This window comes from Falco biarmicus, chromosome 7 (genome assembly GCF_023638135.1).
Source record: "Falco biarmicus isolate bFalBia1 chromosome 7, bFalBia1.pri, whole genome shotgun sequence".
NCBI classification, from domain to species: Eukaryota; Metazoa; Chordata; class Aves; order Falconiformes; family Falconidae; genus Falco; species Falco biarmicus.
The window spans coordinates 60975827-60996387 of NC_079294.1; the positions used below are offsets into that span (position 1 = coordinate 60975827).

A 20561-nucleotide genomic window follows, 5' to 3' on the forward strand; every position below is an offset into this window, starting at 1 on the left:
CTGATGGACCTGGAAAAACGGGACTTAAAACCCCAAGCGAATAATTCAAAGCACATGTTGAAACTTAAGTTATTAAAAAAAAAAAAAAAACCAAAACATTTTAAGGACTAAATGTATTTTCAATTCTCCACAATAGTTATCTTATGTATGGGAAACATTCAGCATACTAAATAAAACAGCTTATAGAAACCCACACAGATGTGCAAGCTCTCCCTAGACATAAATACAACAGCATCTATCTCCATTTCCAGTTCCCTATCTGTAAAGCAGGATGATGATCCTGTTTTTTCATCCGTGCATCGCCCATTTAAACTTCAGCAGCAGCAGCTTTATCTTGCTATAGGTTTGTATAAGTCCTGACAGCCACATTCTGATCTCTGCAGGTTCTTTCAGGCTCAGTCACTAAACAAATAAATATCACCAAGTTCATGGTTCAATGAGCTGGTCAGTTGGGGTAGCACTTCTGTTACAATTATCGGATGTGTTTGAAGGCAAGCCTGAGCTGGAGAAAACTATACTAAGGCCTGCCAGTGATCCAAGACACAAAGAGCTCCTCAAAAGACAGAGCAGACTTTCTATAACTAGAAAAAGGATGGAAAACCCCAGAAACAGTTACTTGAAAGCACCATCAGCAGAGACTCCCATGACAGAACTGTTATCCAAAACAACTGAAATATGTAATTTATTCTTTTACCATTCACAGCTGCGTAATAAATCAATACACAAAGGTCGTAAGTAGCTTTTAAATTAACCTATTTGTTTCACTTGAATGCTTAGACAGGAAGCTTTACTGAAAAACACTTTGGCCAAAAAAGCTTCAGCTCCTGGCATTCTATATCACTTGTACTTCATTATCAAACTCAAATAACTGGGATACATGCTTTATTAGTAAATACTAGTATCATCTGGTTCTGAAATTTGGCTGTGGTCTGTTCCATATGAGCTGGTGACACACTACAGAGTAGTCCATTAGAGGAAATAAATAATGACTGCAAGATGACTTTGCAAGATATTTTGCTGGGGACAGAATTAAATTTAAACCCATGAGGAAGGAGAGAGAGGGAGGAGAACAAAAGGCCCAAGGATGCTATCTGGTTGTTTTTATAAGCTACTCTTTTAATTCAATTAAAATAAGGTGTGTGGGGCAAAACATTATTATAGGTTTAAATTCTCTTTTTGAAGACTCAAGATACTTACAAATTACATGCAAAAGTCTCCATACTGTGAAAATGGAAGGAAGAAGGCTTGATAACCTAAGTTCAGATCTAAGGCACTACAATAAAACAGACCAAACCACAGAAAACTGCGGGTTTGTGCTGCCATATGGGAGGCTTTTCCTTCCATGCAGCTCTGTGCAGGGTATCAGTGAGAAGCAAGCGGGTGCCACGGTCTCACCAAGCTGATCCTTCCCTAGCATTCCATCAAAGACTGTGGAAGTCCTGCCTTGGCTGTCCCAGTGTTATGAAATAGGAGAGCTTTAGCTAAGGAAAGAGAGATGGCAGCAGCATGGGATAAGTCAGTAATTCCCCTTTTGAAGCAAGCATAGACTCGGGTGGAATGCTATCAGTCCCAGGTACCACTCCTCACTCCGCTTCCCTAGCCTGTTGCTGCAACTCATCACATAATAGTAAAATATTTCAGTGCATTGTATTAAATTCATTGAGACAACACAACACTCAAATTAGGCGAAAGGAAAAGCTAGTTCTCAACAGGGCAGATGTCAAGGCTAATATTGCACCCTCCCAACATCTGTGGAGTTCTTATCAAAGCAGTGAATCACCTGAGATTTAGAGAGGGTTGCAAGCAGGGCCAGTGCCAAAAGGCTCTAAGAGGTATGCTCAGACTGCTTTAGTGGCAATGTGTTAACCAAAGAAGTTGGTCAGGTATTTGTGAAACACTAGTATTTTTTTAATGGAGGAAAAAATCACTAACTCCATATATTTAATCGTGTTTAACAAAATAGAGCGGGTTGAATAAATATTGAACATTAAAAACATGCAGCACCCTTGAAACCCAGCAACTGAAAATGATCCAGTCAAAACATCTGTGATAACAGACCTAAGTATGCAGCAGTTTCCAAGTGAGAAACTCAAGGTGAAGACGGAAGAGAAATAATAACCGCAAAACCCACTTGCACATGCATGTCTAAACACCTGAAAATTCACCCTAAAAGCATTCCCTAATGCTAATCAGGTGTAATAAGTCTGTCTCAGAGTACTAGGCTAAAGTCGCTTCCTTATTTTAGCACAAACATGTACTGACCTCTTTAAACCACCATTATAATTACCGAAGTAATTTTTAAAAAATGCAGCTTATTCTCACTTGTTTTCCTTCGAGTACTATCCACCCAAACGGAGCGTGTCAGCGGCAGGGAGACCACTGGGTCACTGTGTTTGTGTAGGAGTTGCTTTATGAACTGTTTTATACATAGCTGGCTTCTCCCAGCATTTGGGATTTCCCCCCCACTCCCTCAGAAACAGCCCTAGAGACAAAAGCAAAAAAACCCCAATAAATTCTCTTGGAATAAGTTAGAGAGATTAAATGTACCACACATTTAAAATATGATCATTTCAAAATACCTATTTTTTGAGAGCAGACTGCATTTTTCTTATTTCTGCGGTATTGTATAGTGTGTCAAAAGTACTGGAATGGTGCTCTAAGGCCTCAAAGTCCTCTTTCTCACGTAAACCACACAAAAAGCCAAATTCCACTCTCTGTGTTACCCCTGTACAATAACGGGACCACAGTTAGCGGTCACACAGCCAGACCTGAATAAAGGATTTGTTTCGTTCAACTGAAAAACAAGGCAATCCCCTTGCAAAGGAAGCGTTAAGTCCCGTACATGTAATGTAATGCACAGAGTATTTAAAACTTTCCTCATCTTCCCTCTGGAAAGCCCAGCGCATTCAGACTCAGCTCTCACTGACCCACTAAGCTTTCCTATTTTGCCACATGAAGTTCACAAACGGTGCTTGATCAACCCAAATGACAACAGAAGAGAAGCTGAAGACACAGAGGTTTTGTGCATCCCCTCCAGGCACACGCTAGCGGGATAGCCAGGATGCAGATGCCATACAGGCACAGCTTCCTTGTTGCCTGCTCCTAAGCATCTACTGCACCGATTCATTTGCTTGCAAACAGAATGGGGATGGAGGAAGCAAAATATTCACGTCCTCCATCCTACATGTAAAAAACGTGCCAGCTGAACAGACTAAAGCTTAAACCCCACAAATTCCTATGCTTGGCACTGCTCAAGTTCAAAGGCTATCTCTAGCTGGCACCGTGACCTTCCTGCTATGAGAACAAACAGTCCACAAAAATGTGGGCAGATTATTTTTTTCTTTGGAACAATGCAACAGGCTGGTGTGTATGGAAAGTCTTACAACTGGAACATTCTCTTCACTCTCCGCAATGCCGGTGGGACCACATAACTTTGCTGAAAAACAGGTATCACATGGTGATTTGGTAGTTGTCAGCAACGAGCCAAATCTTTTCTAAGATTTCACACTTTAAAATAGGAAAAGATGCCTTGCCAAAATTGGCTTTTTGTACAGTAAAACCAGACTGAAACCTGAAACACTCAGTTCACACGAATCACTCATATATTCTATACATGGCAGTATGTTTCAAGAATTGTCCCCTCTTTTTCGGGACAGCTTCAGTGTTGAAGCTTCTATTTTCAAAAATCTCCGTTCCCTTCCATTGCAGGTACAATAACCCTGGCACAGCTGTCTCCAGCCTCCACCCTTCTGAGGAATAAAGTTGGGGGTGTTTGGGTATGTATGTGTGGGTGGGTGGAAAATCCCATAAAATATTAAAAGCCAAGTTTCAGACAGGCCTGCAGAGACACAAAAGATTTCAGGACATCTCATATCACGTATATGGAAACTTTACCTCCTCCCCACCTTGCCTGCTTTGTGTGTGCTGTTTACTGGATGCCTGCTCATCTTCACTCTAGAGGTTGTTACGTTTCATGGACATACAGTGAAAACAGCTGATGATGAACCACTGTTGCTGGGATAAAAAGTACAGGTAGCTATTAAGTCTCTGTATAAACAAAAAATTATACAACTCAGTCCCCACCTGCCCAGAAGCTAACAGCCTTACTAGGTCAGTCATCCTGTCCCAAGATGCTAAAATCTAAAATACTAAGATCTGGTTTTAATTCTCTGTACTCTGCCTTCTAAGCTGCTGGGCTGGGCACTTTCAGAGACAGATGGTTCTTTAGTGTTCATGTACTTTAATTCAGACAGAAGCAAAAAAAATAAATCAGATGTCAGTTGAAACAGCCCCTTACACACAGAGTACCTTTCCAATTCTGATAAACATGCTCCTCAGAACCAAAGGCTAGAGAACAAAGTCCCAAAGGAGCTTTACTACATCTTTTGTCGACTATCTTACCAAGGACACACTTCTATGAACAAAAGGAATTTTTTTCCCTTTCCCCCCCCCCGCCCCCCCTCCCTTTTTTTTTTCTCTTTTTCTCCAAGGAAAGTTAAGAGCTCTCGGTAGAAAAACATGCATCTTTGGCAAGTATCTTAATTTCTACAAAAGACACAGGGAAGACACAGCATCTGATGATGTATTTTTGGTATACAATTTTTAGCACCAATACCCAAAATAGACATTTTACCTTTTTTTTTTTTTTTAAATAATAAATAGGCTGATCCAGTTTTCAACTTGATGAGGAGAAGCTCCCTGGCTTGCTAATACATTGCAGATGACATCCCATTAATTAAATGTTTTGATAATACATTACTTTTTCATTAGACATCAGTTTTACTGTTAGTGACAATGACATTTAAGGCATAACAGAATTATATTTGACAGGGCTGAGTTTCTGGTAATGCCTCAAGTTAGTCTTTAAATTTCTTCACAGAATTTTGCACATGGAACCAAACAGGAGTCTGATCCCATTCTCTGTACCAGCTAAATCTTTGTTGTAGTCAAGAGTTCAAAACAGAGACCATGAATAAGAGCCACGTTTGCGTTCACTTGGCTGGCTGGGTGTATGAGAAGAATCCCCTCTCTTCTAAGAAAGATTATGCAGAAATCAGAATTGGCAAACTGACATGGAAGTATAAGACAGCTCACAACACAAAAAATCCTGTGCTGATTTTCAGGAAGAGTATCTGTTGTAATGAGAACTTACTCCTAATCTTCTCTTTTACGTGGTTATTTACCGTTTGTTGAGCATCTCCCATCTGTTCAGCGTTGTGGAAAGCTTTTTTTCACTTCTCCACTGGTCTCTGGCACTGCCCTCTTGAGTTGAACACTATTTTTCTCATTTTTACAGACAATTTGACTCTATCTACAGTATCTGGATTCTGTGGCTGTGAAATCTGCATATGTTGAAGCCATCACTGCAAGACAACATATTGTTTGAAGGTTCTGAGACAGGTTCCCCAATCCAAATCCCTGCTCGTGTAACATGGAGTGATGTTTCCATAATATTCATGAACCACAGTGAATTCTCACTCAATGGTCTTTTCTTCTAAAAAGGTACCTATCAGCTCCACTTTTGCTGTGGTCACTCACCATTTCCATTATATAAATTCTACTTTTTTGCACTTAGAAAATAAGGCAATAAAATACCATGCCAAGATTAAACTTGGCATTCAAGTTCTGCCCAGAAGTAACCTCAATTAATCTTTTTCAGCTAGCAAATAAATTGACTTAGTCATTTTTAAAACACTTGAAAATTAAAGCTGTAGAGTTTCTCGTTCTCATCATTTTCTTGCAGTCACAGGTCTGCAGTTTCAGCGCCCCTTGACTGCTCCGCTAAAACAGTTTGCAAGGACACCTTCTGAACCTGCATGGCCTGAGGAGGTTTTATGCCACAGATGGGATTACACATGCTGCTCCCTGCCTCACCTTAGCTATAGAGAGTGAGGCTGAAGGAAGAAATAATAACTGGATTACTGTGTGCTGTACTGCTTGGAGCTCAGAACTGAATATAATAAACTCAAGCGTTTCCCATTTGCACCACTGGAGATGCTGGCTGCAGGAACAGGGACCTCACAGCCTTGACAAGTATATCTCGGACACATCATGGAACCACTTGGGGTACTAGGCAACCATATAGAGGTACCTCTATTTCTCATTCTGCCTTTTCACAAACTGTTTACAGAGAAGTAGATTGGTAGAAATCAGTCTTGCAAAGTGCTCTGGAACACTGTATTTTAACAGAAGGGCAGTCTACTACAGTACTTGCTCAGTCATTTTTTGGAAAGTAAATGTAGCGGAGGTATTCTTCCAAAGTTTTTTCTTTGCACTTAAACCTAAGTTCTGTCTGTTCCCTGCAACATTAGAGATATACTGTCCACAGCTGTTTAGAGGCTCTCACATTAAGATTCCACTGTACTGTGTGTTATTCAGCCCTTCACCACTTCCAACCCTGAACCTGCACCTGAACCCAACATCTATCAAGTTTCATCAGTGCATCCTAAGGGCAAAGAGGTCTTTCCTAATGGATCCTACTGTGGGATCTGATCTTCATCCATATTTGAACTGATCTTTTTCCCCATCTGCAGGTTTCCAAGAACAAAGAGGGAAAATAAATTATTACTCTGAATAACTGCCCCATTCCAATTAATCATGACCATGACGCATGTAAAGACTTCCTGGGAACACTATTTACTGCTATCAAGTCTCAGCTGCTGTCTTTTTTTTAGAGGATTTCAAACCATACATCACAGTTCAGCTTTCCTGTTGCTACAATGTGTTAGCAATTAATGTACAACAAACAAGCAGACAATTGTTCCATTTCCAGGGAATAAAATCTCCAAGGATATAAAATGGAAGAGAAACTATCCATCCTTCCCCATATCCTAAGAGTTAAAAATAGAGCAAGCAATTACCTCCCCAAACACACTACATGGTTCAGGCCACAGTAAACAGCCTATGCTTTTACTGTTCCTAAAGTTCTGTCCTCTCCTTACCCTTAAATATTCAGTCCCCACCTCTCCTTGGTGTCAGCACAAGAGTCCAAGCAACCCTATTGATACGGTGGGCCAATGAGCTGTCTCTACCAAAACCAAGGGGGTTTTTGCTTAGCTTAGCTTTCGGCTGGGTCAGCCCCCTTGATGTGACTCACTGTAGTACCACATGAATGCCAGAGGAGAGGGTGAGATGAGGTGAGGATTGCATAAGCTGGTGTGACTGCCAAAGAAACGCTCATGCAACCACAGCCCTAGTCTCAGTCTTATTCCTGGGGGCAGAAATGTGAGAGGGAGCCTGCTTTCTCCACTGGCTTGTTCTCTGTCGCTCCCCTTTGGCAGTGGCAGCCTCCCAAGTCCTCAGGGTCTGGAGCAGCTTCTCAGGGCAGCAGGATTGCTAAGAGGTGCTGGGAAAACCCCGGCAACGCAGCACTAATGATCAGCGCTTGTAACAGGAAAAAACAAATACAACCAAAGGACATTGCTGTGATCTGATGCAAGGCAAGTGAAGTTTCTCCTTTGTCAAGATGCTGTCATTGCTTCCCCAGTTCAAGGGCTGAAGGAGGTTACATGGTTGAGAAAATGGACCCTGAGAAGGTGAGGAAGAGAGCAAAATTAAAAATCATAACATACCATTATACTTTCACCTGCAAATCTCCTCTTTACCCTAAGCAGATCCTGTGCCTAACAGCCAGAGGTCACTAAAAGATGAGGATTTTCCTGCTGCCTACAGTGAACTTCACTTTGAGCAGGAAAAACGTCAAGCATAGCTGACTGGCTTGCAGTGTGCACGTCTTTCAAACTCCACGTTGCTCTTTGTTCTATGCATGAAACTTAACTTTGGAAAGCCGAGAGAGTCTTGGGTGCTGCCCAAATGGTTTGATAAACACAGACTTAAAGGAAGTGCATTTGCCTACTTGACATTTTTCTAAATGTCACTAAAGGCACCCATTCTTTCTGTTCACTGCAGTATTTCATTTTATTCCTGTTACAAAGCTGCGACGCTGAATACAGCTTGTGTTACAGGAAGGAAAATGTAACTGGTTGAACAGACTCTAGAATCACTTTGCTTCCAGACAGGTACCTCAAAGGAGTGACAGTTGTGCTGCCGAAGTCCTGCTGCATGCTGTTTAGAAGCAAAGTGATGCTGGACTGACGGTCCTTATAGAACACTGCTTCCCTTATTTAAATGGTACCTCACAGGGTCAAGGAAATGCTAGTTTAATATAACAAATCTAGAGCTTTCTGTTTATCTATGTGCTCCACAGACTGACAAAACTACTAGTATGTTAACTAAATGTACTTCACCAGTCACATCTTTAAAACAAAATCAGTAAAAAAGCAGGACTATATTATGGTGTTACTTGCTTTACACTAACTTTATTAAAAAGCTAGAAAAATGCAGCAGACACCTTAAAAAACCTGTTCTGTGATGATCTTACCAGAGATGATGTACATACAACTATATATACCTATGTTTGACTCAAAGCACACTGATGATTCTGCTTAAGCCTTGTGAAGATGTTCAGCTGGCCAAAAAATTGCACTGCCCGTGTAACCGTAATAACTTTATAAATGAAAATTCACACAATGTGCCCTATATAGTTAGGGCCAACTATGCACTGTTCTTACTTGCACTTGATTGGAACAGTTGCAACTACACACTCTCTCCCAGCCCATAAAAAGCACCCTTCTACATCCAGCCTGCCTCTGCACCTTAGGAATGCTACCCTGGCTCTAAACAGGCTGATGCTTTCTCACACTGGGAAAGTGTTCAGCCGTGATTTACAGGCCTTCTGTGTCAACGTGACAACTCCCTAAGACTCAGGCAGCAAAAAGATTTAGCCCTACAAATACTATTATTTGAACTTCTCTTTCCACTGGCTACAGATGAATTTAGTGTAAAAAAAAAAAAAAAACCCAACAAACCACATAGTTAAAATTGGAAAAAGCACATAGCTGGGTTTTCAGAAGTGCTCTGTGTTTGTCTAGTCCCGCTCTAGTTTGACCAGGTTAAGGCCCATAACTGAGAACTTTTAGAAGTCGAAACATGACTGTTCACTGAGGCTCTGGAGTAACTGCTTCTTGGAGGAAGATGGTATGTATGTTAAAATGTATTACATGCTACATAATAAAACCAGAAGTTGTGCTCTTTTGCGAGACTCGTGGTATTAAACTCAGCTGCTTTGCTCTGCACAGGTTCCCTCAACTGTTCACTTGATTTCGATCCATCTGGATTTTCACCACAGAATTTTGCTTGGAGTTTCCAATTTGAATACATGAAAGCTCTGCCAAAACCACATCACATTCAAACCACAGGAAATCATGAATTTGGCACTGTTTTGACATGGAAGCTGTAAACAGTGTGCAGGTTCACTCAAAACTGGATCACCGTCCTTTGAGTTATGAAACACAACAAAACTTCCAGCAAACCAGGTCAGAATTCTGAATTAGTAAAGCAAGGAGAAATTATGTGACTTTTGCATGGATCAGGATTTTGTTACAAAAATTTTCCCCCAGCTTTTTTCCTTTAGCTATAAACATACTATGTGGAAGAATAAAAACAGAAGTTGGGTATCCTCCTTTCCAAGTTTGAGTTAAAACGGGATTTAGCTAATTCTCATAGCTCTAACATACACGTATCCTATTAAAGACAAAGGTAGTTTCCTACTGGCAACTGTGAGCATGAATAACTGTAAAAGCCGGAATGATACTGAAGATATGAATATGGTTTAGTTTTATGTGCAAAATGATAAGTAGTTAACTTAGAGCTAAATTATATCACTGCTACAGGAGCAAGCCTCCCAGTTAAAATCCACTAGGTTTTCAGCTGCCAAACACTGGATTTTTTCCCCAGGATTCCCGTTAGCAAACCGCAAGGAACTTTTATGAAAATGGAAAAGTCTGAAGTATGATTTTTGCCTTCAAAATAAACACTGCCCTAAAGAAACACATATTTGTAAAGAAGTCACAAGTTCATTGAAGACAAAAGGAAAACAATCTACAATTCCAGACCAAGCCTGAAAACAATCCAGATTCCAAGCCTACCCAAGCCTGAAGTTTGAAGGCAGAGCTACATGAAGGTGATCTGACTGAAGTCAAACAAACAGAAAGCAAAATGTAGTTATGCAAAACAAGATTTATATTACTGCACCACCTGCAAGAAAATGCAGTTTAATCTTGCTGGATTTCATTTTTACCGGATTTTTAAACCAGGCAATTTGAATGTCAGAAAAACTGCAGAAAAACGTATGTGTTAACTGTAACACACAGAACCATACATCAGACATATCTGACCTGTCATAGAGTTTTCAGATGTACATAGTTGCTCTCGCAGCTTTTCCACATCGTCCGGATGAACCTGTTCATACAAAGTGCTGCCAAACCATTCAGACTGTGGCTGGTTCAGCACAGGAGTCACAGAATCTGACACGTAGATCACTCTTCCCGTCTCAGCTGCAACTACAAACAGGAACCCATCTGCAGCCTCCAGGATAAGATGTTTCAGTTCCTTCCAAAGAAAGGACTTAATCAGAATGCCAGCAAGAAAAGGGAATTAAATAACACATCTGTCACTGCCAAAAAATATTGTTTTCTTGTGATCTTAGTAGCTGATCACAACCTAGGCAGAAATTTTCACTGTAGTATTGATTTAACAACACAACCAAGCTTGTGGCAAGCCATAAATTGCTGATCTTAATAACGTTTTTCTTTATTGCCTTTCATCTGGTGATGTCAAGACACTTTAGGAAAATTAAGATACTAAAACTCACTGCATAGTGTGATAGGCATCTGACATGAAAAAAAAAAAAAGATATTTCAGAGTACAAACAGAGGAAGCGAACAGCTATAACTCAATGGCAAACTCATCCCTTAATTAAACGTCCTGAATAATTTAATTGGAAAGAAACCAACAAATCTTGTGGGTTCGGTTTTGGTTCACACACACACAGCGCGCCCCACAGGATGAGCTCTGTTTGTAAATTAAACAGTCACCGGATAAAAGACAGAAAGTGTAACGAGAACAAGGACAGGAATTCCCAGCCTCTCCTCCCATCAGGGGCCTCAAGCCACTGCACAAGAAGGTTGTATCACTTCTTGCTTTCTTTTTCCAGCCTGTGAATATGAAACCTCAGAGATCCAAAGGATCTGAAACACCACTGCCTTTGGCCTTTTCTTTACACAGTCCCCTGCTCCTCATCCTGGGTACTTCTGTCCTGAGACACCCACACACCCACCTGAGATGCAGCACCCAGAGCTCCAACTCCACCTGGGGCTGGAAGGGGGACTGTAGGTCTTTAAAGCAAGGTACTTCCGTCCCTCACTTTCAGTCACTGTGTTTAGACGCCCAAGACCTTGAATTCCACATGCAAACAGCTCTTTGTACGCATCACACAGAAACGCTAACTTTGCTTAACAGAGCTTGAAAACCTCTCACAGGAAAGGAAAACTACCACTCCTGTTCCTGGGGAACAAGCTCAAACAGCCTTTGCTTGGTGGGTCCAGTGACCACGCGAGCTTGTCAAGATACTGCATCTGGAACTCGGACAGAGAGCTTTGGACAATCTCAGTCCCATGCCTGGTTAGACAGCTCAGCACAGCTAGTGTGCAAGTGGCAGATACTAGTTGATAAGGTGAGGATCAAAATCTGGTAAATTCTACTAAAGACACGGATAACTCATCTCAACAAACACTTAACAGACTGTTAACCTCTGCCTCTTTATTGTACAGAAAGCACATCAGTTTTCAATCACTGACTATAAAACCCCTACTGCATAGCCATCTGCACTATACAGAGCATAATGAGACCTGTTTCGCATACGTTATTAACACAGAGAAAAATAAACCTTCTTGTTCTGCAAGGTTCCAAAAAATCCCAAAAGCTGCAATGAGAAGTGACTAGGGTGCCCTACCAACAGCTAGCTGAGCAGCACAGGCCCTCCAGAAACACACCAGGAAAGCCAGAGTAAGTAGAGATGTGAACACAGAGAGGTCAGCAGCAGCTGCTGTTTCTCTAATAGAAAGAAGTATTGCCTCTAGCCATAACTTAACATGTGTAAGTGCTTAAATCGTTTCAGACCACAAAAATGCACACTACACCCATAGGACTTCAAAAACAATGAAGGTGGTAGGAATTTTCAGTGCGCTCAGTTAAACACAGTTTTCCTTCGAGCACTGGGCGCATCTTCTTCCATCAAAAATGTAACCAAGGAAGTACCTCAGCCAGGACAGATGGGATTAATCTCTGCCCAGTTCAGCTGCTGGGAACTTAGGCATTAAGACTAAACAATGTTTTTAACCTTCCTCTAAACCCAGGAGGGAGAGTCAGGTCTTTCCAGATCCATTTTTACCTGTTTTAGAGAACCCTTGTTAGAATGGGAAGAACCTAGGTTTTGAGGCAAAAATTCCCATGACAAGAGGCAGCAAGCGATTTGCTTTTCAGATGGATGGATCTCGATGATAAGAACACCCATTTTGCTGCTTCAGAAAGATTTGTCATATAGTTAAGATTAAGTCCAAAGAGTCACAAAAAATTGTTTGATATTCACATCTTGGATATGTAGCTTGTACCAGTTACTACACAACAGCAAAGGATCATCAAGCTGACGCTCTACTCCTCTCAGCATTTCCTCACATCTTTTAAGACCACAAACCAAAGAAAACAGACAACTGCAAAATATCTAACCTGTTCTGTAAGAAATGAGGGCTTGTAGGCTCCATCAGTAGATTTGTTTCCAGTGCCCCTCATGGATTTCATGTGTGAAACGGCCATCCGAAGAATTGTCAACTTGTCAGGCTTACGAGCCAATGCGCTACAAGTGGGTACCATATCAGACAGTTCGGTGATGTACTGTGTCATCTTATTTCTTCTGCGTCTCTCAATTTCACTATGATTCTCCCTGAACATTTAAAGAAACACCAAACCAACAGAAAACCAGACATGATCAGTGTAAGAATTGCAACTGGAGGTAACAAATCCTAACACTTTGCACTGGTTTTACTGTTTTCACCCCAGGAGAGCAAAGTGCATTACAAAGCTAAGCACTATTATCCCGCAGTTTATAGACAGAAAATCCAGGCAGAATAAATATGATTTGCCCATAGCTGTGAAAAGAACCCGCATTTCTAGGTATTGGCTTGTGGCCTTAATCTCTTAACCAGTTTAACTTCCTTTGGTATAAGGACAAAAAATGAAGTTGAAATATGTGAGGAACTGACAATGGCCAACTCCAGCCAAATTCCCAAATTTGCTGTGATGAACCTCACAGCTTCCAGTCCTTACTCAAGGTGTTGGATCTGCTTATAAAAGTTTTCTTTTAGAGGAAACCTCTCACTGACAGCTGGATCAGGTCAGCAGTAAGCACCAGAGCTGGCTTACAAAAACCCCCACTCAATGACAAGACAGATCTCCAGTCCTGTAACGCCGTGTGCAATGTCTCGCACCCCTGCAGGGAGACACTACATGCTTACAGGATCAGACTGCAGGACTGGAACCATATATGGTATAACAGCACATACAAAAAAATCCCCAGTAAATATATAAAATGAGTATGAAAGACAGCAAGTAAACATCTGGCTTGTCAGACACAGATCAGAATTGATGTTCGAGAACAATCTAGCACAGCAGGGAAGTAACAATGACAGCACGTGACGTTGCCCCGCTTTGGGCTGAGCTCCAATGTTCTCACCCTTTATAGCAAACATATGACTGAGGCGGTGAGTCAAATTTGAGAATTCTCAAAACGGACAGTCACCAAAACCTTTCAGAACTGAAGATCTGAGACTTTCTTTTCCCATACTGTAAATCACCATTACTTGATTACTATTAAGGGATTACACCAATATATACACCTGAAATGGTCCAAATGGACCTAGAATACTTCAGTGCCTAGCACTTATTTTGCTCATACTGTACCTGTCAGGTGGCAGCTAAATACAAGTACACAACAGGTACATGATGCTTCAGATGTCAAAGCAGCATCTTCCACTGATTTCAATGAGCTGCGCATGGCATTTTCTTGTGGGATCGCTGGCTGATCCAACAAGATGTGAAAGGTGATCACCTGGAGAGTCCACCAGCATTGACCGGTATGGCAACACAACATTAAAAGAAATCGCAACATTCTTTGGAGCTGACTGTTACAAAGACTGATCATGAAAGTAAAGCTAGGGTCGGCATGCTTTTTGGCTACTTTTAATAATGAAATCTTTTCTTAAAATGCAGAAAAGAATCTGAGTTGTAGCCTGCTGCTTCCTCAAGTAGAGGAACCCATGGGCTTGACCTGCTTTACAATGTGCATCCTGCCCCTGCACACATAGGTGTTACACACGAGGCATTGTCTCCAGAAATACCACTTGTAACGGCTGCATGCAAAGTTATTACTCCTACTGATGCCCGTGCTTACTGTCTGATAGGAAATCCAGCTATGCGCCCCTGCAATGATAGCTTATGGATGTTCAGTAAATTACAGCCAGTCCCTTGGTTAAGGTCACTATTTATTTAACTTATCTATCACACTGTAATAGTGAACCTTTCCATTTCAAATGGCTGATAAGCAGCCTTTGTGTGGGTCTGCACAGATGTATGAGAAAACAGTACCTGTGTGGGAACGGATCATATACACATACACAAGCAGAACAGCTTGTGCGACAGTGCACATGTACATAACAGCACACGTGTGTACATGTCAGCATATACATGCAGATAAATACGGACAAGGGGAAGAAAAATGCATGTTTACATGACAAAAGCTTGCTCTAAGTTCAGCATTTTCATGGAAGTGGTGACCGAGAAGGAAAGAGAGAGACAAAGAACACATATATTCAACATATATTTTACATTTATAAATACATATTACATTGCCTGCCACTAAAGTATTTTAATGCTCCTGAACATTGAAAATAACCATTATAAAGAGTAAACAAAGTGACTGCAAAACTTCCTGAGAAGAAAGAGAAGAATATCCAACAGTCCGTTCATGATTATAAAAGCTAGAAAGTAATAGTATGTTAATCATCTGGCCATGAAAACATTCAAGCAAACAAAACCCTGAAACTTTCCTGAAACTAGGTCAAATTTAAACCCTTACAAGAAAAAAAAGAGAGGCTGTCTCCTCTTCCAAAAGCATCTGCCCTAGGAACCCTGGCATTCATAGACATGTATATAGAATGATGTCCTAATTCTGTCATTTCTAACTTCATTTTTGTATGGAAATTTTGGAGGGGTGTTAGACTTTGGGAAACTGCAGCAGCTGATCCAAACTCACTTAGATCCAAGGTTAGTATTTCTGATTTCAAGCATTTTTGAATCAGCCAACCCTGACTTTTGATCAGCCAGAACGGCATCATATAAAACTGGGGGCAAACCATATTTGATTTTCCTTTTTCCTACCTGGCCATTCTTTCTGTGTCAGCAGTACTTTGATCATCGTCCCACCTAGAAACAAAATAACCAGCTCTCTAAGCTAAGGCACACGTACTGAGATTTTTTTGGACACGAACATCGCCCTCTTTTGTCTCAGCAGAAGAGCTCTACAGAACACGCCTACCTTGCAAACTTTTCCTTATCACCAGAGATTTGATCACCATCATACCTAGAAACGAAAGATAGTAAGTAAATCCACAAGGGTTATGCATTGCATGATAGTCAACACAGCAGAAAGCAAAGAGGTTCACAACTGCAAACTATTACAAGTAACAGCGAGAAAAACGAAGGCATGAGAACGATAAAGCAAAGAAAACGTAGTCTGATGAAACTTCCAAGCCATGCCGATTCAAAAGCTTCATTTGTATATTTAAAAAAGTTGGGGACACATTTCAGTGGATTTACGCAAACACTTTGACATACACTCATTGCTTGGGAAACTTAACAACCAGCACCATTACATAAAACACCACTGAGATCTTATCAACAGCAGTCCATGAAATATTCATTGCTGCGTTGGAAGTGAAAGAGTTGTATCTTTTCCAGATTGCAACCACAACTCACTCCATTCAGCAGAGGGCACTGATGGTCTACAGATAACATGAGAGGGCAGACACACGCTGAAGTGCAATGCATTATATAAGGATGCCTTCAGAAAAAAACACCAGCAGGTACAGACACTGTACCGTCTGTTGGGAAGACTGGCAAAAGCCAGTCAGGCAGATGAAACTGCTGGGTAAATAGAAGTGAAATTAAAACTGGCTTAAATTCCTAGAAATAAACAGGTACCTCATTCCTACCCAAATCAACAGATTTTAGACGTCCAAACAACTATGTATGGTGTATCAGCACAACTTCATGGAGGAAATCCAGATCAATGGGACTCTTGTCCCATGGGATTAAAGCTTCACTGTTTCCTGAAGCATTGTCCCAGCCACAGGCAGCAACAAGACATCTGACTAAAAAAACGACATGCTGCTCCTCCTTTCCCTTTCCTAAAAACATACTAAACATTTGAAATTAGATTTTGCTAGCAGATTAACAAAGAGATACATTTGTTTGAAAAATATCTTGCTTCTGGAGAAACAAAACTGCCTGCTCCTAAACAGAAAATGTAGGTTTTGAACATATAAAAATAAGGTTAATGGCTTTTCTAGAAGTGAAGAGTATTACTGCTCAAGAGTAGTCGTGAGATTTTGTATTCATTTATGCCTTCCAAAACGATGTAATTTATTAGAACAGAGTACCTATGAAGGTCCCATGTATTAGCTAACAAAGTCATACAGCATAATTAAGCATCTTTTCTCTTCTAAAAGACGAATAATGAACTTTTTCTTTTTTTCTTCTCAAATGAATTAAAACTAATTTTAAGTACCCCAGCTGTGCAAGCTCCTCTATAAGGTTTCGTATTTTCCTTCCTCACCAAGAGTCATTCAAATACTGAAGACAAAACTGAAGCAGGACTCTGAGCTGTATTTCTTTCTATGTTGTGTTTAACACCAGCACTCTCAAAACATTCAAGTGAAAATACCACTTTATTCCACTTGACTCTGCCCAGAGAACAGCTAGGCCCAAACAATTTTAAACAAAAAGACAGATTCGATGAGGAATGGCCACATGCCGTTAGGTGAGAAGTACATGCATACACCTCCGTGTGACAATGAGATGCCATGCAGAGATACCTGAGCTGGCTTGGAAGTCCCTGAGAAGCAAGATGTGTTAACTCACGTGGAGTACCGTACTAACACCACTACCTCCTCTGCTCCCACTACCCTGGGGCTTGTCTACTCATCCTTGTCTGGTTGGCTGGGCTGAAGATGTTATTGCCTCCAGCTACTGTTTTCTCCCTTCCAGTCTCCCAGCTGACCTCTCTGTGTGCACGCTTCTTCAGGCACTTCAGTCAAAGCCAGCTGGGTTAGCTTAAACATCTACACAGCAGTTCTTTGCTGACCGAGTAATTTTGACTGAGACAAGCTAGGAATCAGTCATGTGAGCAATTTGCAGAAGGGAAAAGTCCTAAAATGAGGGTACAACTAGAAGAAGATGTCTGAACATGGCCCTGGGCACCTCTGCACTGTTTTTCTGTACTCTCTAACAGCACAACAATCCAGGGTTTTTACAGCATTTAAGATTTAAATATCAGATTTTGACCTGACATCTAAAATCAACTGAGTCTAAGCACCGCACAGCATACCTCTGCCATAAAAATAATGGAATTATTTGCTCTCCCCACCACCAGACTTTGAAAGCCTGAAGCCAGGATGGAGATTGACCAGTGCACATGCACCAGTGTGCCTTGAAACCCTGACACTTATGCAGGCACAAACCGGGTCACATTCATCACAAATCTTGTTCCCTTAACATATGTCTTCTAGCAAACATTAGAACTAGCCCTCAGATCACTAGTTTTAACACCTGAGACTGGAATATCCTTTCTGTAAATGACATCAGCTAAACAGGGGTGCTGCTGGTCTTGTCCAGTAGGTTATGGTACAGCACTACAACACACCTTCAGCGTACTTATCTTTCAGACTGACTAGGAAGATCTTGTTAAAACCCTGTGGTGGCAGCTGTGTTTCAATACGGCTGCTGCTACAGAGCTGCAGTTAAAATTTGGATAATCAGCGGTTATCTGTAGGCCTCAAAGTTATGTGCCCCTCACTGCAGCTGCTGGGTTTCTAATGAAAAAAATGCAGTGTGACCAAAAAAAGGAAAAGTGAAAAAATGGCAACGATGCTTTAATGTTTGTTTGTATTTCTAGCCTAGCCTATTCCATGGTAATTAACATTTATTTTGGCAAGTTTCACTATTCAGTTACACCTAATGATACATAATGACCTTTAATCTTAAAAAAAACCAACAATCCACACCTCTGTCATATTGTCTTAACAAGCAGTTAACATCTGAAATAAATTCAAAATATAATTCATTTTCAGTGGCAGAAAGACAACTTCAGCAATGCCAAATAACCAAAGTTCATCTACAGCAGTTGAAATAAGCTACAAATCACAAATTTTCTCATTTGACATAGCTGCAGAGCAAAATTATGACACACACTGTTAGTTTTGTAAGCCAGTAACTACATTAGGCAGATTTCTGCCAGGATGCCTAATTTGCAGTGGAAGCTGATAAAAACAGTAACTAGAATTTGGGTCAGGTTGTTGGCAATCTCTTCAGCCATATTCATATTGACTTTAAAACATCAGTAGTGAGACAGCCGTCGTTCTCCACTGAAAGAAGCCAGTGATTCAGCCAACTCTTTGTAAATGCTCACCTTGAAAATTTGCTGGGTCCCTCCCCATCTTCATCATCAAAGTCCATTCTGTAAAAGCAAGATTTCCATATCAGTAATTGTGACGTTGGCAATGGTGACATGAACATTCAAGCCAGCAGTTCTCAACCTTGTTTGATTTATATTTTGACTGGAGGTGTTAACAACTGTAGATTCCAGTCTTGCTCATATTCTCCAGACCCCCTAAAAGTAGTTCATCAGCTGCTAGGAATACAAGGAGTACACGTTTTTTAAAAAAATAATTAATCACTGTTCTCCACTGAAATCTGCACTGTTAAAATGAACAAATAAAAGGAAATACTAAACAAATGCAGTTCTTGTGAGATAGTCAGAAGTAATATCTCTTAGGCCTGATAGGAGTTTACAGAAATTAGTGGGGACTTTATGTTAGAGGACCGAAATTAAGGCTAAAGAAAATAAAGTTCTAATGCTGTACCTTATAATAAACATCAGGCCACTATTCTTGCCCCAGTCTAAAGAAAGCATGTTAGAGAAAGAGCAGAATAAACTCACAGCCTCTCTGCTAAGAGGATTATCTACGTCACCACTATTGACTGTAACTGGGGTACATTCTTTAGACTTGCCCTATATTACCGATCACTTCACACGAATTACCAGCCAGTCTGCAGTTGGCAACTACTTCGTGGTATTCCTGTGGTCATTATTAAAATGACCGATGGGGCTACCATGCACCTGACTTACCTGGTTTATGTCCCAGACCTTCTTCTTAAGTCAGTGGAAGAGATGAGCTCTTCCTTGGGCCAAATCCCAGCCCTCCAGTTAGGCTCCTCCAGGGAGCCACAAAAACCAGGAATTTCTTTCTTCACATCATAAACAGAGAGAGTAGGAAGATTAACTTCCTAAATTAGCCACCTAAATTAGTTTCCTATGTTAGGCAGTGTGATTGTCTCCTTCCCACTGATATTAAGTCATTACAAAGTTATGCAATAGCATAATTTCCAAAGCATTTTATACACTTTTATACCTTTAAAAAGAGGTGGACAAATGTATACCCCAATTACAAGGGCATGACTCTGACATTAACGGAGACTAAGAACCAAGCTGATACAAAATTATCATACACAATTATTGTATTAGTGTATTTATTTTAATGAGAAAATACATTAGTATGATATACAGACCTTGATCAGTCACTTAAATTTGAGTAGATAGGAAATCATAGTTTTGTTACACAAACAGTTTTGTCGGGGTTCTGTTACACTCAGCTTTCTTACATTTCAGTGTAATAAAATGTCATACAATTATGGATTCCATGTCTCCAACACTCTTCACATTAACAACAGTCATATTAAAAGCAAAACCCTCCAAAGTGACACTAATATTTACCTCAGTAAAAAATTAATCCCTCCCAATTAAAAATTAATGATTTCCATGTTCAGAGTGTGGGAACAATGATGTAAAAAGGCACTCTAAAACTACATCAGCATAAAGAAGTATGAGTGCCATTCAGGCAGTACTGCCTTGCTTCCTAACTCTGATAACCAAGACAGACTGGTCCATAAAAGATGTGCCTGAATCACAGCAATCTATGTACAATCAGGACAAGGGCAGCAAATAAGCACAGGAATTGGAAGTAGTATTAGAAAGGTCACAACAACATTCTCCAGATGGTAAGAGTAATTATTCATTTCTGGACGAAGCAGAAAGAAAACCATTTCCCCCCAAAAGTCTTACAAAAAGACATCTATTTAATTTGGTTAAGTTTCACACAATCGTCATTTTCACTATAAATTTCATTTTTGCTCACCTAGTTACCACCAAATTCTGTTTGAAAATCAGCAATGTCTCAGGCACTTTGTGCAGAACGCCGCCACCCTCCAGCAGCCAGCACCCTCACTCGTGCCACGGGTCTGAGCTAAGCCAGGACCCAGCTGACATGCCACTA

At 40.7% G+C, this 20561-nt stretch overlaps 1 protein-coding gene across 5 annotated transcripts in view; it reads right to left on the reverse strand.

Moving 5' to 3' along the window:
- The window catches only part of ARNT2 (aryl hydrocarbon receptor nuclear translocator 2), a 107504-nt gene that overhangs the window by 56751 nt on the left and 30192 nt on the right, over positions 1–20561 (reverse strand). For 2 of the 5 annotated variants that reach the window (XM_056346054.1, XM_056346053.1), the window contains exons 3-6: positions 18638–18685; positions 15488–15532; positions 12625–12838; positions 10236–10449 (exon numbers count right to left, since the gene is read on the reverse strand). In XM_056346054.1, the coding sequence (XP_056202029.1) occupies positions 10236–10449; positions 12625–12838; positions 15488–15532; positions 18638–18685 (521 nt within the window). Of the gene's footprint in view, positions 1–10235; positions 10450–12624; positions 12839–13854; positions 14784–15330; positions 15467–15487; positions 15533–18637; positions 18686–20561 lie in introns of those variants that run through there. The other 3 variants (XM_056346055.1, XM_056346056.1, XM_056346057.1) reach the window with 3 other exon arrangements.